This window comes from Doryrhamphus excisus, chromosome 1, assembly GCF_030265055.1.
Source record: "Doryrhamphus excisus isolate RoL2022-K1 chromosome 1, RoL_Dexc_1.0, whole genome shotgun sequence".
NCBI lineage: Eukaryota > Metazoa > Chordata > Actinopteri > Syngnathiformes > Syngnathidae > Doryrhamphus > Doryrhamphus excisus.
The window spans coordinates 27,914,600-27,928,803 of record NC_080466.1 but is presented as its reverse complement, the minus strand read 5'-3'; the positions used below and the strand labels follow the sequence as shown (position 1 = coordinate 27,928,803).

At 41.1% G+C, this 14,204-nt stretch overlaps 1 protein-coding gene across 5 annotated transcripts in view; it reads left to right on the top strand.

Annotated features, from left to right (window-relative positions):
• Positions 1–2,347: 2,347 nt before the first annotated feature.
• Positions 2,348–14,204, top strand: part of gphnb (gephyrin b) — a 190,504-nt gene continuing 178,647 nt past the window's right edge. For 2 of the 5 annotated variants that reach the window (XR_009119164.1, XR_009119165.1), the window contains exons 1-2: positions 2,348–3,997; positions 6,171–6,371. Coding sequence is in view for 3 of the 5 variants with exons in the window: in XM_058046186.1 (XP_057902169.1) it covers positions 6,211–6,371 (161 nt within the window). In the remaining 2 variants the exon portion in view is untranslated. The remainder of the gene's footprint in view (positions 3,998–6,170; positions 6,372–14,204) is intronic. The other 3 variants (XM_058046186.1, XM_058046187.1, XM_058046188.1) reach the window with 3 other exon arrangements.

Genomic DNA, 14,204 nt, shown 5'->3' with positions numbered 1-14,204 from the left:
CTCCGGGTACTCCGGTTTCCTCCCACATTCCAAAAACATGCTAGGTTAATTGGCGACTCCAAATTGTCCATAGGTATGAATGTGAGTGTGAATGGTTGTTTGTCTATATGTGCCCTGTGATTGGCTGGCCACCAGTCCAGGGTGGGATAAGACAGCTGGGATAGGCTCCAGCACCCCCTGCGACTCTCGTGAGGATAAGCGGTACAAAATGAATGAGTGAATGAAAGTTCTCGGTCACAACAGATATTCCCCTTACGAGATGTAAAGGTGACTATAGGGGTGTTATTTCTTATCTAGAGGGCTCTAATAATGTTAACGGTATTTACAAGTTCGGGAACATGTTTTCTATGCTCCAGCTATGAAAATACATTTGTTTCTCACCTCAGTAACCGGGGCTGCATGGCGGTCAAGTGGTTAGCACGCAGGCCTCACAGCTAGGAGACCAGGGTTCAATTCCACCCTCGGCTATCTCTGTGTGGAGTTTGCATGTTCTCCCCGTGCATGCGTGGGTTTTCATTTTCCGGGTACTCCGGTTTCCTCCCACATTCCAAAAACATGCTAGGTTATTTAGCGACTCCAAATTGTCCCAAGGTATGAATGTGAGTGTGAATGGTTGTTTGTCTATATGTACCCTGTGGCTGGCGACCAGTCATTCCAACAAGTGAAAGAAAAACTCGGGGAAGTCGGTATCACGTGATGTTGATGTTTACGTTTTACTGGGCATGCCCTATTGACTATTCTGGTTGATTTTCATGGCGCATGTAGACAAGAGATTGGAATATTCCTTTCTATGGATACCATTGTTTCCCGAAAGGTCATTCGGAAAGAGAAAAACTGGTCATGTAAAAACGTGGCTACTGTGGAGTGTCTGTGGTGTAAAGACTGGCAGAGCAATGTAATATTGGTCCGTGTGGCAACACCTGCCTTGTTCCTCTGATAGACTTATTGATGCACGTGTGAGGTCATGGTGATTTTGTAACATTTTTGGTTAGTGGTGTGCCACAAGATTTTTCCAATGTTTCCAAAAAACGTGCCATGGCTCAAAAAAGGTTGAAAATCACTGTTCTAGAGAACGTCGATTCAATGTAAAAAAAAAAATTGCCACCATAACAAAGTTGTAATGGAAAAATATATGCACGGTCATTTACCGTGCACAGTAAGCAGCGAGGTGCAGTGATGAGTGGCTACGCCGTCACATCGCGGGCTATCAATCATTTAGAAGGCAGCTGATTTAATTCGGACTGACTCATGCAAAATGAGCAGGAAATGAAAAGCGTTCCAGAAGGCATGATTGACTCCCAACACGGCGCCGCGGTACCATCAAGTGTCACCTTTGTGTAAAAGGTAAGATTGTAAAGACTTCATCATTCTGCCGTCCGTCTTAAATCAACTTAGCAATTGGCCCCCGCTTTGGCATATCACAAGACGACTCGAAATCTAAACTCAGCTCTGTAAACGCGCTTCTTGGCAGCCCGGGAGGAAACAAGGAGTGGTGCCAACATGGAGAGAGGACTTAGGAAGGATCCCTGCGGGGATGACAGTGAGTTGAGTTGACATTCAGGGAAGTTTTGCCTGCCAACATCTTCAGTGTGCTTTACAGAAATAACACCCAGGTGTGTTTGTGTGTCGTGAGCGGCGTGTGGGCACCAAAAACACGGATGATGATGTCATCACTCAGCTTCTGCTCGCAATCCAATCTAATCTTCTCACCTGGATTTTCAAATATCACCAGTAATCTTGGGAGGTTTACGCTGCTGTTTTTCTCTTCCAGTGTGATTGTGGCTTTATTGATGCTTTAAATTGTGTTTTACTGCTTATTGTTAGGCTGCACGGCGGAAAAGTGGTTAGCACGCAGACCTCACAGCTAGGAGACCAGGGTTCAATCCCGCCCTCGGCCATCTCTGTGTGGAGTTTGCATTTTCTCCCCATGCATGCGTGGGTTTTCATGCTAGGTTAATTAGGTTAATTAGTTTAATTAGCGACTCCAAATTGTCCATAGGTATGAATGTGAGTGTGAATGGTTGTTTGTCTATATGTGCCCTGTGATTGGCTGGCCACCAGTCCAGGGTGTACCCCGCCTCTCGCCCGAAGACAGCTGGGATAGGCTCCAGCACCCCCACGACCCTCGTGAGGAAAAGCGGTAGAAAATGAATGAATGAATGAATGCTTATTGTTATTGCTAAGACCTTTCATTCATTCATTCATTCATTTTCTACCGCTTTTCCTCACGAGGGTCGCGGGGGTGCCGGAGCCTATCCCAGCTGTCTTCGGGCGAGAGGCTGGGATCAGCCAATCACAGGGCACATATAGACAAACAACCATTCACACTCACCCCTGCAAAACACAACACAAAAAATGTCTTGAATATTGTTTTAGCATAGAAATGACTAAATGTTTTCAAACAAAACCTTCAGAAGATGCATTCAAAGACACTGGGAGAATACATTGTATTCATTCTACGCTAGTTGCTAGGTGTCTATAATGAGACAGACAAGCACCAAACTTTATCGCAAGTTGAAATTGTATATCACAACAGACACAATAATCTCTAATATGAGGACTGTGAGCTAAGCTAGTAACTCAACTGAACCTCAGATATCACTTTTTTATCCGCACCACCAGAACACATTTACAGCAACACACAAGTATGAGTATCATTTATGTCTTAAATAACGTATTATGGCTACTATTGTGGGTAATCTGAGTGTAAAAGTGACTATAGGGGTGTTATTTCATGCTTGGAGGGCTCTGATAAATTTTAAAACTATTGTATTGTAACTTAGCACATTGGGAATACATACCTCATACCAAATAATGCTGTGTTTCTCTAACATGGATCCAAGTATACAATCGCAAATTGTTTTCAAGAACCATAAACATATGCGTGTTTTGTGTTTAAATATCATAATGTTCATTTGGCAGCCATTGTATCAAAACCGGCAAATATTCAGTCGTATGTGTTTCATGCAACGAAGCCAGCTTGGCAGCTCGGCGTGTTTTGTTTGTTGATGTTGCTTCCCTTGATATCCGCCCACTCAGGTTCTCTCTCTCTCTCTCTCTCTATCTATCTATCTGTTTATCTATCTATCTATCGCTTTGTCTCCTCAAACTTTTTCCTCAAACACGCAATTATTGTGTGCAATTAACTTCTCCTAACCCTCCCACCAACACACACACACACAGGTGCAGCCCACCCGTACACTTCACCTCCTCCACATCCTGTTCCTCCTTTGTGATGATGCTCCGCTACCAGACGTCAGCAATCACTTGGGTGAGTTGGATGTTCTAAAATGAACTGAAAGTACTAAATTGCGCCGAATGATGAAAAACATGTACTGTTATGACCTTTGACTACAGCGCCAACATTGTTGTGGTTAATGCTAGATGACTGCACATTACTGGTGAAAGTTTGCCCCTCGCTCGTATTAGCGGGACCGTCTGAAACTCTGACATCACTTCCTGTTTGCCTCGCACTCAGCTTCCCTTAGCGGCGGAACACATTAGCAGTAACACACGACCAGTCTGATCTAGATGTTAAATACCATATTTTTGCTAATTATTAGGGGTGTCATGATACTATTTCAACATTAATTTAAAGAAAACTACAATAACAAACAAACGTTTTAATTTAACCAATGTAGGTATATTTTGAAAAACTAAAAATGATTTAGCCACAGCTACTAATCTTTTCTGCTAATGTGTAGTTAGGTGGAAACATAAAATAAATCGCAGACGGCAGTAAAATCGATTATTTTTATGTTATAGCAAAAAAACTACATTTCCCATAATGCTTAGTGTGCCGAAACAGGAAGTAGTGAATTACGTATAAATACGAACCAGTCCGGAATGGACGCTAGCGTCACCTGTTTTGTTTTAAGACGTTTTAAGCCTGATATAACTTAACATTTGTTGAAATTTCAGTAAGTTTTATCAATTTTACAATTGCTACAACTTCTGCTTGGATATTAGACCGCCACAGCCGGAAAAAAGCACCGAGGTAGGTTGGACTGCTGGGTGTATAGTTTGTGTAGCTTCATTCATAGCAGTCATGCTAACTTCGGTCTAATTGGCGTCGTTTGTTTTGTTTGTTTTGACAACTTTCCTCTCAACAAGAAATATCGTCACGTTTTAATATTGCAAGATCTCGTCATACAACTTCTTACAGTATTAAGTCTACTACATAGGGCAATAAGAGTGTAAATGTGATTATGGGGGTGTTATTGCATGTCTAGAGGGCTCTAATAATGTTGAAAAAACATATTTAAAAGGTGACGAACTGGTTTTCAATGCTCTAAGTACAAAAGTATTCCATTAATAAATAAGGATTCCTATTTCACAGAAATTAATTAATCATAGGCGGGCCTGGAAGCAATTAACCACGATTAATAATTTTATCAACAAGCCGTTCTTACTGCTGTGGGTCCCTCTCCCTTTTAAAAGCACTCAGGCGTGTTGACAACTTAGTTCTAAACATATTTATTTAGCTTTTTATGCTTTCTACTCACGTTTTGTCCCTCCCACATGTGCAGCATTCATTACATTTATACAGACATGCTGCATGGCCAATTATGTAAATTAATAGTTCTATGAGAAACACTGAAAATGTGCAAAATTGGAGGAAATGATGTGAGAAAAACTGCTGTTGGGAGAAAAATCATTTATCAACCAATCTCCTGATAGTCACAAGTAAATGTGATTAGGTTTCGGTATAAATTTGGTTAGTTTCGGTTTCGGTTATGTCGACAACCGCTTATGTCGACGTTGAAAGCTATGTTCGATTGTATGATCCGTGCATTTGGAAAACTTAAAAAAAAAACAGTCCATCCATGTCCATCCCATCATTGTGATGTTGTGACACCAGAAGTAAAATGATGGAGAATCCCACCACCCCCGCCCCTGCTGGGTCCCCTGCCGTCTGCCAGCAGGTAGGAAGCTGCTGGTGATGACCATTAGTGTGTGGCTGCGGCTGTGGGAGATAAGAAGTGATTTAGGGCCCTGTACCCTGACACAGCCAGAGAGGAATAGCCAGCTGCTGCTTATCTCCCTGTTTGCCATACTCCACTCACTTTTACATTAGGCTCCCCTATTCACAGCCATCTGTCTTCCCGCTCAGGTTTTGATAAAAAAAAAAAAAAAACCTTCCAGAGAGAGAGAGAGAGAGGACGTACGGAGGAGACGTGTGTGTGTCTTTATACAGAACGGCGGGGGCGTCGCAGTTGAACACCAGCCTGGGGCGACGCAGCAGGGGCTTGACAACAGTGGCTGCACTCACAAAGCTAGCGTACCTGTTGGGGAGTGTTCTAACACCATCCCTGGGCTAATGGCAAATCAATGATGTCTCTGAAATGAACAAACACACGAAGCTGCAGTACATCGGCCAATCCGGTACTGCGGTACTTTCCACTTTTGAGGAGTGAAATATCGTTTTCACTGACTGGGCGTCAGTCTATAGATGAAAAGATTTAAATTTGGGAAGATTTGGGAATGTAAAAGCAGATAAATTAGCTGTCTAATCTTCTTTCTCACTGGTATTCCTGCAGTCGCTAAAACGGAAGAAGACAAAGGGTGTCCAAAGTGTGGCACGGGGGCCATTTAGGGTCCGCAGCACATTTTAAACAGTATAATTAAACAAGACAACATTAAAAGTGCAGATCTCCGCCAGGCACCATAGTTCCCTTCCATATTGTGATTCCAAGATTTAAATTTAGGAAGATTTGGGAATGTAGAAGCAGATAAATTAGTTGTATAGTCTTCTTTCTCGCTCGTATTCCTGCAGTCGCTAAAACAAATGAAGACATAGGGTGTCCAAAGTGTGGCACGGGGGCCATTTAGGGTCCGCAGCACATTTTAAACAATATAATTAAACAAGAAAACATTAAAAGTGCAGATCTCCGCCAGGCACCATAGTCCCCCCCCCCCCCCCCCCCCCATATTGTGATTCCATATTAATCCTATATTTTTTTGTATCATTCTTTTTTCTAGAACTGTTTGATAACTTATTATATATAGTATTTTTAACCTGTATTTTTTTGTTGTGGAGTTCTATGCACCGATTCCGAGTATGGTCCTATCCCGCGATCAGCGGAATATCCCATTTCCGACAATCCCTGAACATTTTCAAGCTATTTCAAGTGGAGCAGGACAGTGATAGTAATCTGCCTCTTTTGCAGGGAGATGATGCCGTGCATCGGATGATGCTAGTTGTCCACCATGGAAAGGAGCCTCCTCGGTGTCCCTTGCTCTGCCACAGATGTCAGGCTGTCCAGCTCGGTGCCAGTTGGTCCAGGCATGTGGCGTCCTTCTTCTATGGGCTGCTCCCCCAGCAGACTACTGCAGACAGGAGGACACGGGCTACCACAGTGTGGTAGAAGGTTGGTAGGCTTTTTCACTTATATCACAAAGATGCATTTTAAAAAATATATGTATATGATATATTTTAAGCATATTTACATTAAAAAATATCAAAGCAGTCTTTGCATTCTGTCATTTTTCAGTATTTGACCCTCAGGTGTCAAACTCTTCAATACGCTTGATGGTTGATGGTGTTTCACTTTCATGGACAAAAGTGTCTTGCGTCTGGACAAATATAGCAAGACGGATGAGTCGGTCTCCTCTTTTTACCTTTTGTCTCAGGAAATATGCTAAGTGCAGAAGCAATTTCCTGCATTGTCCAAGATTATCCTCCTGATTGCAGATTATGACCCGAGTCGTATGTGCACACGGTCATTGATGCACTCCCTTGAAAGGCCTCTTTGTTGTCCATGTGACCCTTGACCTGCGCAATCAATCGGGATGGAGTCCATTTTGCTGGGAAGTAGAGAATATTGCATTTTGAGCTGGGAAGTACGGAATCTTGCATTTAGGGTGTAGGAGATTTGACGTAAAGGCTTCATTTCCATTGTAACAAAACAACCGCTACAAGCTATTGTTGTTTATATTCTTGATGTACCTACCTAATATGCCATCCAAGATGATGGATATACAAAATATGGACATACATATGGAAAAACCTATATAAGAAACATCTTAGTATACATGTACTAAATCACTTATTGAATTGGTAACTGCTCTGGCGTGGAGAAGGGGTAGGATTTAATAAGCTTTGCTTCTTCCTGTTCCTTTTCAGACATGTGTAGTAAGAGGTGTTGTGTATGTATGAGTGTATATATGTGTATGTATTATATGTATATGTGTGTGTGTGTATATATGTGTGTGTGTATATATACAGTGAAGAAAATAAGTATTTGAACACCCTGCTATTTTGCTATTTCTCCCACTTAGAAATCATGGAGGGGTCTGAAATTTTCATCGTAGGTGCATGTCCACTGTGAGAGAGATAAACTAAAAAGAAAAATCCAGAAATCACAATGCATGATTTTTTAACAATTTATTTGTGTGATACAGCTGCTAATAAGTATTTGAACACCTGTGTATCATCTAGAATTCTGACCCTGAAAGACCTGTTAGTCTGCCCATTAGAAGTCCACCTGCACTCCATGTATCATCCTGAATCAGATGCACCTGTTTGAGGTCGTTAGCTGCATAAAGACACCTGTCCACCCCATACAATCAGTAAGACTTTAACTTGTAACATGGCGAAGACCAAAGAGCTGTCCAAAGACAGAAAGAAAGCTATCATTAGAAAATGGAAGAAGCTAAACATGACGGTCAATCTCAATCGGAGTGGAGCCCCATGCAAGATATCACCTCGTGGGGTCTCAATGATTCTAAGAAAGGTGAGGAATCAGCCCAGAACTACACGACAGGACTTGGTCAATGACCTGAAAAGAGCTGGGACCACCGTTTCCAAGGTTACTGTAGGTAATACACTAAGACGTCATGATGTGAAATCATGCATGGCACGAAAGGTTCCCCTGCTTAAACCAGCACATGTCAAGGCCCGTCTTAAGTTTGCATATGACCATTTGGATGATACAGAGGAGTCATGGGAGAAAGTTTTATGGTCAGATGAGACCAAAATAGAACTTTTTGGTCATAATTCCAATAAGCGTGTTTGGAGGAAGAAGAATGAAGAGTACAATCCGAAGAACACCATCCCTACTGTGAAGCATGGGGGTGGTAGCATCATGCTTTGGGGGTGTTTTTCTGCACATGGGACAGGACGAGTGCACTGCATTAAAGAGAGGATGACTGGGGCCGTGTATTGTGAGATTTTGGGGAACAACCTCCTTCCCTCTGTCAGAGCATTGAAGATGGGTCGTGGCTGGGTCTTCCAACACGACAACGACCCGAAGCACACAGCCAGGAAAACCAAGGAGTGGCTCCGTAAGAAGCATATCAAGGTTCTAGCATGGCCCAGCCAGTCTCCAGACCTGAACCCAATCGAAAATCTTTGGAGGGAGCTCAAACTCCGTGTTTCTCAGCGACAGCCCAGAAACCTGACTGATCTAGAGAAGATCTGTGTGGAGGAGTGGGCCAAGATCCCTCCTGCAGTGTGTGCAAACCTGGTGAAAAACTACAGGAAACGTTTGACCTCTGTAATAGCAAACAAAGGCTACTGTACCAAATATTAACATTCATTTTCTCAGGTGTTCAAATACTTATTAGCAGCTGTATCACACAAATAAATTGTTAAAAAATCATGCATTGTGATTTCTGGATTTTTCTTTTTAGTTTATCTCTCTCACAGTGGACATGCACCTACGATGAAAATTTCAGACCCCTCCATGATTTCTAAGTGGGAGAAATAGCAAAATAGCAGGGTGTTCAAATACTTATTTTCTTCACTGTATGTGTGTGTGTACGAATGTACTATATGTATGAATATGTGCATGTATGCCACGTGTGTGTGTGTGTGTGTGTGTATATGTGTGTATATATATATACACGTATATGTGTGTGTATATATATATGTAAGTATATAAATAGATATTGTAAGTGTATATGTGAGAAACATTGGTGTAATATAGTATGCATGTCTGAAATAAATTAAGAAGAAGAGGGGGAATGTTACTTTTAGGTTTCATAATAAAAAGAGCACATGGTTTATGAGAGCAAGTTGACATGTTTAGCATGCATAACACACTTTGTGCTGAAAACAAAGGCATTTTCCACAGTGGGTGTTGCCAGGTTCACACATTCCTGTCCCTTTCCTCCCGCCCTAATCTATGTATTTCCAGCGTAATAAAGCTCAAGAAGCCCATATCCTTGAACATCATGGGGTATTACAATTGAAGTGCTGTAAAAAATGTCTCCCATTAACACACAGGGAAGGTGATGGACTGTTCCTGCGACATTTCAAAGGAGAAGTGGGCACTTTTGCCTGTTGGCATCCCGCCAGCTCAATACTTGTTCATTTTTTTTTCCCCCCCAGAAATGATAAGAGTCAGGACCGGAATATCAATGTTTTCAGTGTCAGGCTGATTTTTATTAAAGCTTGATCATATGTAAATTCAGGCGCAGGTATCTGACATGATCCTACATTTATCCAGTATATTATATCCAGTACATTTTGCAAAGAGCAGTTTAAGGAGCTTTGGATGAAAAGTTGGTTTTTCAGCACGGTGGTGGTTTTTTTCCTAATATCCTGTACTATTTATATTTAATACCGAACACTGATTCAGCTGCGATATGAATGAATATATATATGCATACATTTTTCTTATTATCCCAATGGTGTTATTTTTTAAATCCTGTAATATTTCCTGAAGCCCATTTTTCAAATGATTCTCTTTCACGACTTCTGCCTAGCAACAGGTTGCTAACCAAGACATGTGACAGACCTGCTGTACCTGTTTAAATAGTACCTGTAGGTGACTCTATGGCTTCTAAAGCATCTCATGGGTGAGCAATTTTACTTTATTTCTGTGTTATTAAACATCATTATACAGTGGTTAATTTGTCACACACGGTTCACTCCTCCCCCTCCTAGCGCTCTGATTTCTGATGAACATTTGCAATAAAAGGGACTGTTGTAATGATTGAATTAGTTGATTAATTATTAGTTTTTGCATCTTTAATGCACAAAATGACTTTAATAGCTTTCATTTGTACGTATGCGGCCTTCGGTGGAAAAGGTTTGTACGCCCCTGCCTTAACGTTATTGTATTTGACTGTGGAGGTTTAATAGCGTGTATTTACCTAAGTGGAGACACGCCACCAATTCTGTTCAGTATAATAACACCCCCTGTTATGGAAAAAGTCCCCATGTAATCTTCTAAGGAAATGACATTCTCCTTCATTTAATAGTGTTCCTTTTGCACTCAAGGATTCAAAGAAAGTGCTTTTTTATTTTTTTTTTACAGTGATTTCAATTTGCCCAACAAAAACGTTAACGAGAGCATTAAAGCGTTATGTCTATTTGTCTCTCTGAGGTTGCCCCCCCCCCCCCCCCCCCCACCACCAAGTACTGTTCTCTTTGACATTGTGTCTCTGTGTTCCAATATGAGCTTTATTTGTCACGTTAGATGCCCTTGACATGACCTTACTTGCTGTACTGCGATGCTGCCGTGTATTTGTGGGTGTTTAAGTTGCACATTTCGATGTGTTTTCCATCTGCTTGCGCTGTGACATGGACAAATGTCATATAGCCTTTCTTTTCATTAGTCTTTCACGTGTGTGTGGTATCTGGCAGTGTATCGTTACCTGACCTTGTTGACTTGTTTTTATGATCGATGGCCACATCTGCCCCCTTTGTGGGGTTGCCCAAAAGGACACGCACCATCTATTTCCCCACTGTACTGCATTCATGATAATAGTTATTTCATTTTAATTGATCTCTCAGTTTGCATTTCAAGCTGACTGATTTGAAAGCATTTCATGCTTTTTCTTTTTTTTTACTACACTCTCTTTCGCCCATTCAAAGCTACGACATCTACTCCGCCGCCCTCGCTACTCTGGCTCAGCATGGGAGTGGATGGAAATGATCAGCAATATATTTATTAGCTTGAGCGAGTTCATTATTCATCAGCCGCACAGTCAGGGGGTTGTTTCACGTTTAGTGAAAAAAAAAAAAAAATCCCATTAGCGCAGATGTTTGCCATCAGGCATAACATATCAAGGGGTGACCGGATGTCCTCACTTATATGGACATGTCTACTTTTTGGCACCGGCTTTTAAAAATAGTCCAGAATTTTATTACCTCAGGCACATATTCTTCAATTATTTTTTTTTTTTTACCTTTTTTTTTTACTTTTTACATTTATTGATAGAATACGGCGACAAAAGAGATTTAGCATGGGTTTCGATCAGCAGCAGTGGAGCAAGAGACCAAAATATGCAAAGTTTGCAAAGCATCATTGACGGCAAATGGTGGAAACACGGCAGATTTGTTCTACCGTCTCAAGTGCAAACATCCGGCAGTTCATGCCATCGTTTACTTTTCTTGCCATGAGGAAGGCCTTACGACAGGGGTCTCAAACACACGGCCCGTGGGCCAAATGTGGCCCGCAGGACACTAGTTTGAGGCCCCCGCCTTGATATGAAAGTTTAATGTTAGTGCGGCCCGCGCAAGTTTGATATGGATGCTGTATGGTATCATGTACCCAGAAAAATTATTACATTTGATTCATGTTCATGTTAAAGGTTAAATAACTGTTAATAGTTATCCTCCCTATCCGTGTGGAAGTGGTAAGTTATGTGGTTAACTATATGTGGTTTCTTAAGTTTTTATTATTTGCCGTTTTATTATTATATTTATTTATTTATTACTGATTGATTGATTTTCTTTATTCTTGATTTGTTTATTTATTTTTCATCTTATTTTGTGTAGAAAAATAAAGTAAGATATTATGAGAACAGTGGAATGTTTTATCAGAGCTTTCTTGTAGAAAATTGGAACCAAAGCAAAGTTTTTTTTAAATTTTTTGTTTTTAATAAATGCGATTTTTTGTTTTTTTTTTGGAAAACCTGATGCGGCCCAGTCTCACCCAGACCCGAGCTCCAGTGGCCCCCAAGTAAATTGAGTTTGAGACCCCTGCCTTACGACAAGAAAAACAATGGCAGTGTCGTATTGTTCAGAGAAAGACATGATGCCTTTATACAATATTTAGCTGTAGTACCGTTTTAGAGTTTGTTACCAATATATGTAAAAAAAAAAATCTTTTTTTACAAATTTTAGCTGAATTTAATGATATCGTCATATTTTGATACATCCCCAAATTACTGTGATAGATGCTAAGGTCCATATCGGCCATACCTAAACCAAAATCTGTTAGTCAGTACTTGCCGAGATGATCCATCCACCTCACAGGAGTGCCAAATCAAGATGAATATTGCACATATAGTAAAAGTAAAGTAAAAGTCACAGTAAAAGGTCACTCCAAAATGTGCACTTCTGTCCAACACCACAATGCCACTTTTCGACTTTCTGCACTTCAGTCATGTTCCAGCAGAGATGACTTACAATTTGACAATATGGCACATCCATGTTTCCACGCATATTGGGGTTATGTGAGGGTTTGTGTATTGATACCAACACCATTAGTTTAGCTTTGAACATTGGTTGGCTGCACAGCGTGAGTTTCAAAAGGCTAATGGAGAGATAATGAGTTCCTTGCGCCTGCACCGGGGCTTGAGCAGCGCAACAAGGCTGCCTGCACATTGTGATAGGAGTGTACGCTTTGACAGCTCAACCTTGAATCATGGAGCTAATGGAGTTGCTGAGCAGAAATGTTCATTTAGAAAATTATGCTGTGCAAATTGCTATTACTGTAGTTTATTTCCCATCACCAGTCTTCGTCACCATGTCTCAATTGTACTCTTCGACTGAATGCCTTACCATTACAATACATACAGTATCAATTAGATTTGTTGAAGGGCCACATGTTTTCTGGGATGGATGTTATCATAAAAAAAAAAGATTTCAATGGAGATATTACACATGTACAGTAATGTTGCGTTTTTACTATCACGGTTTTTCAAATACACGTAAATTAATGAATTATGACTGTGGTGAAATATGGCCTATTAGTTAAAAAAGGTATATTTAGGCAAACCTTTAACTGTTTATTTTGCATAAATTAAGCATTTTCAAGCATAATAATGGCTAAATGAACTGAAATAAAAAAGCCATTCAGAAGACATATTCAAAGACCTTGTGATGATCTGTGGTATTCCACACTGGTCACTAGGTGTCAGTAATGTTACTGTAAGGTTCTGTGAGACACACAAGCATCGCCGGAACAACAGGCTTTTAAAAAAATATATATTTTTTTGCAGATTTGAGTTATATTCCCCACCCAAAAGTCAACTTTGAACTTCCCAACGTCACTTCCATGTTTTAAATGGGTTGTTTATTATTGCTATGTCTACTATATTGAGTAATACATGTGTAAAGATGACTATAGGGGTGTTATTTCATGTCTGTAGGGCTCTAATAATGTTAACTGTATTTTCAAGGTTGTAAACAGGTTTTCTATGCTCTAATTACACAACTATTCTGTTCATGAATAAGAAATCTTACTTTGTGGAAATTCACTCACCACGATCGTCTTCTGCAGCTATGTTCAGTTCAAAAAAAGTCACTCCCCGAGCATAGGAAAGTGAGGTCATATCCATGATTTAGTTTTCCCCCCCCCCCCAAACGGTCCAAACTGCCTTGTCTCGCCTGTGGCGGCAAGCAGTCCTCCTAGATGAATTATGCACCATTCAAAGTCCCCACAACTAATCAAGCCCCCGAGACCCCTGTGGTATGCCGGTACCACCGTGTAAAAGCTTTTGCCACCGTGCCTTGTGGGCTAACAATCTTGTTCAGAGCCCACAACACGGAACTAAAATGTGGTCCCAAAAGTGTCGGCGCTCTGTCTGGAAAAGGAGGCCCCGCCGCACACAGGGGGGTGTCATGATCAATATTCCTGGGAGAGCTTGCCGAGGCCCCACAGAGATAAGCTAAAGACAGATCTTATCCGCCGTGTGTATGTGTTTGTCAAAGCAGGGAGTGAGTGAGCGAGCGTCAGAGCGAAAGATGTGACTTCATTGGAGATAAATGTAGGAGAATGCACTGTGAATAATTTAAAGGAGCCCAAAATAAAACCCAAAAAACATTGTTGTCCCTGGAATCCCGGGAAACAAAGCAGCAAGGGTGGAGGAGTAGTGAGCACGGATACACAACATGTTGGTCTTGGCACTATTGTTGTCTAGGTGGCATTAAGTGCTCCTAGACTCAGAACAGGTTCATCCACATGTATATTTCATGCCGAAATTCATTTAGCTTTATCTGGATGAGTGAGGCTGGGAATTATGTC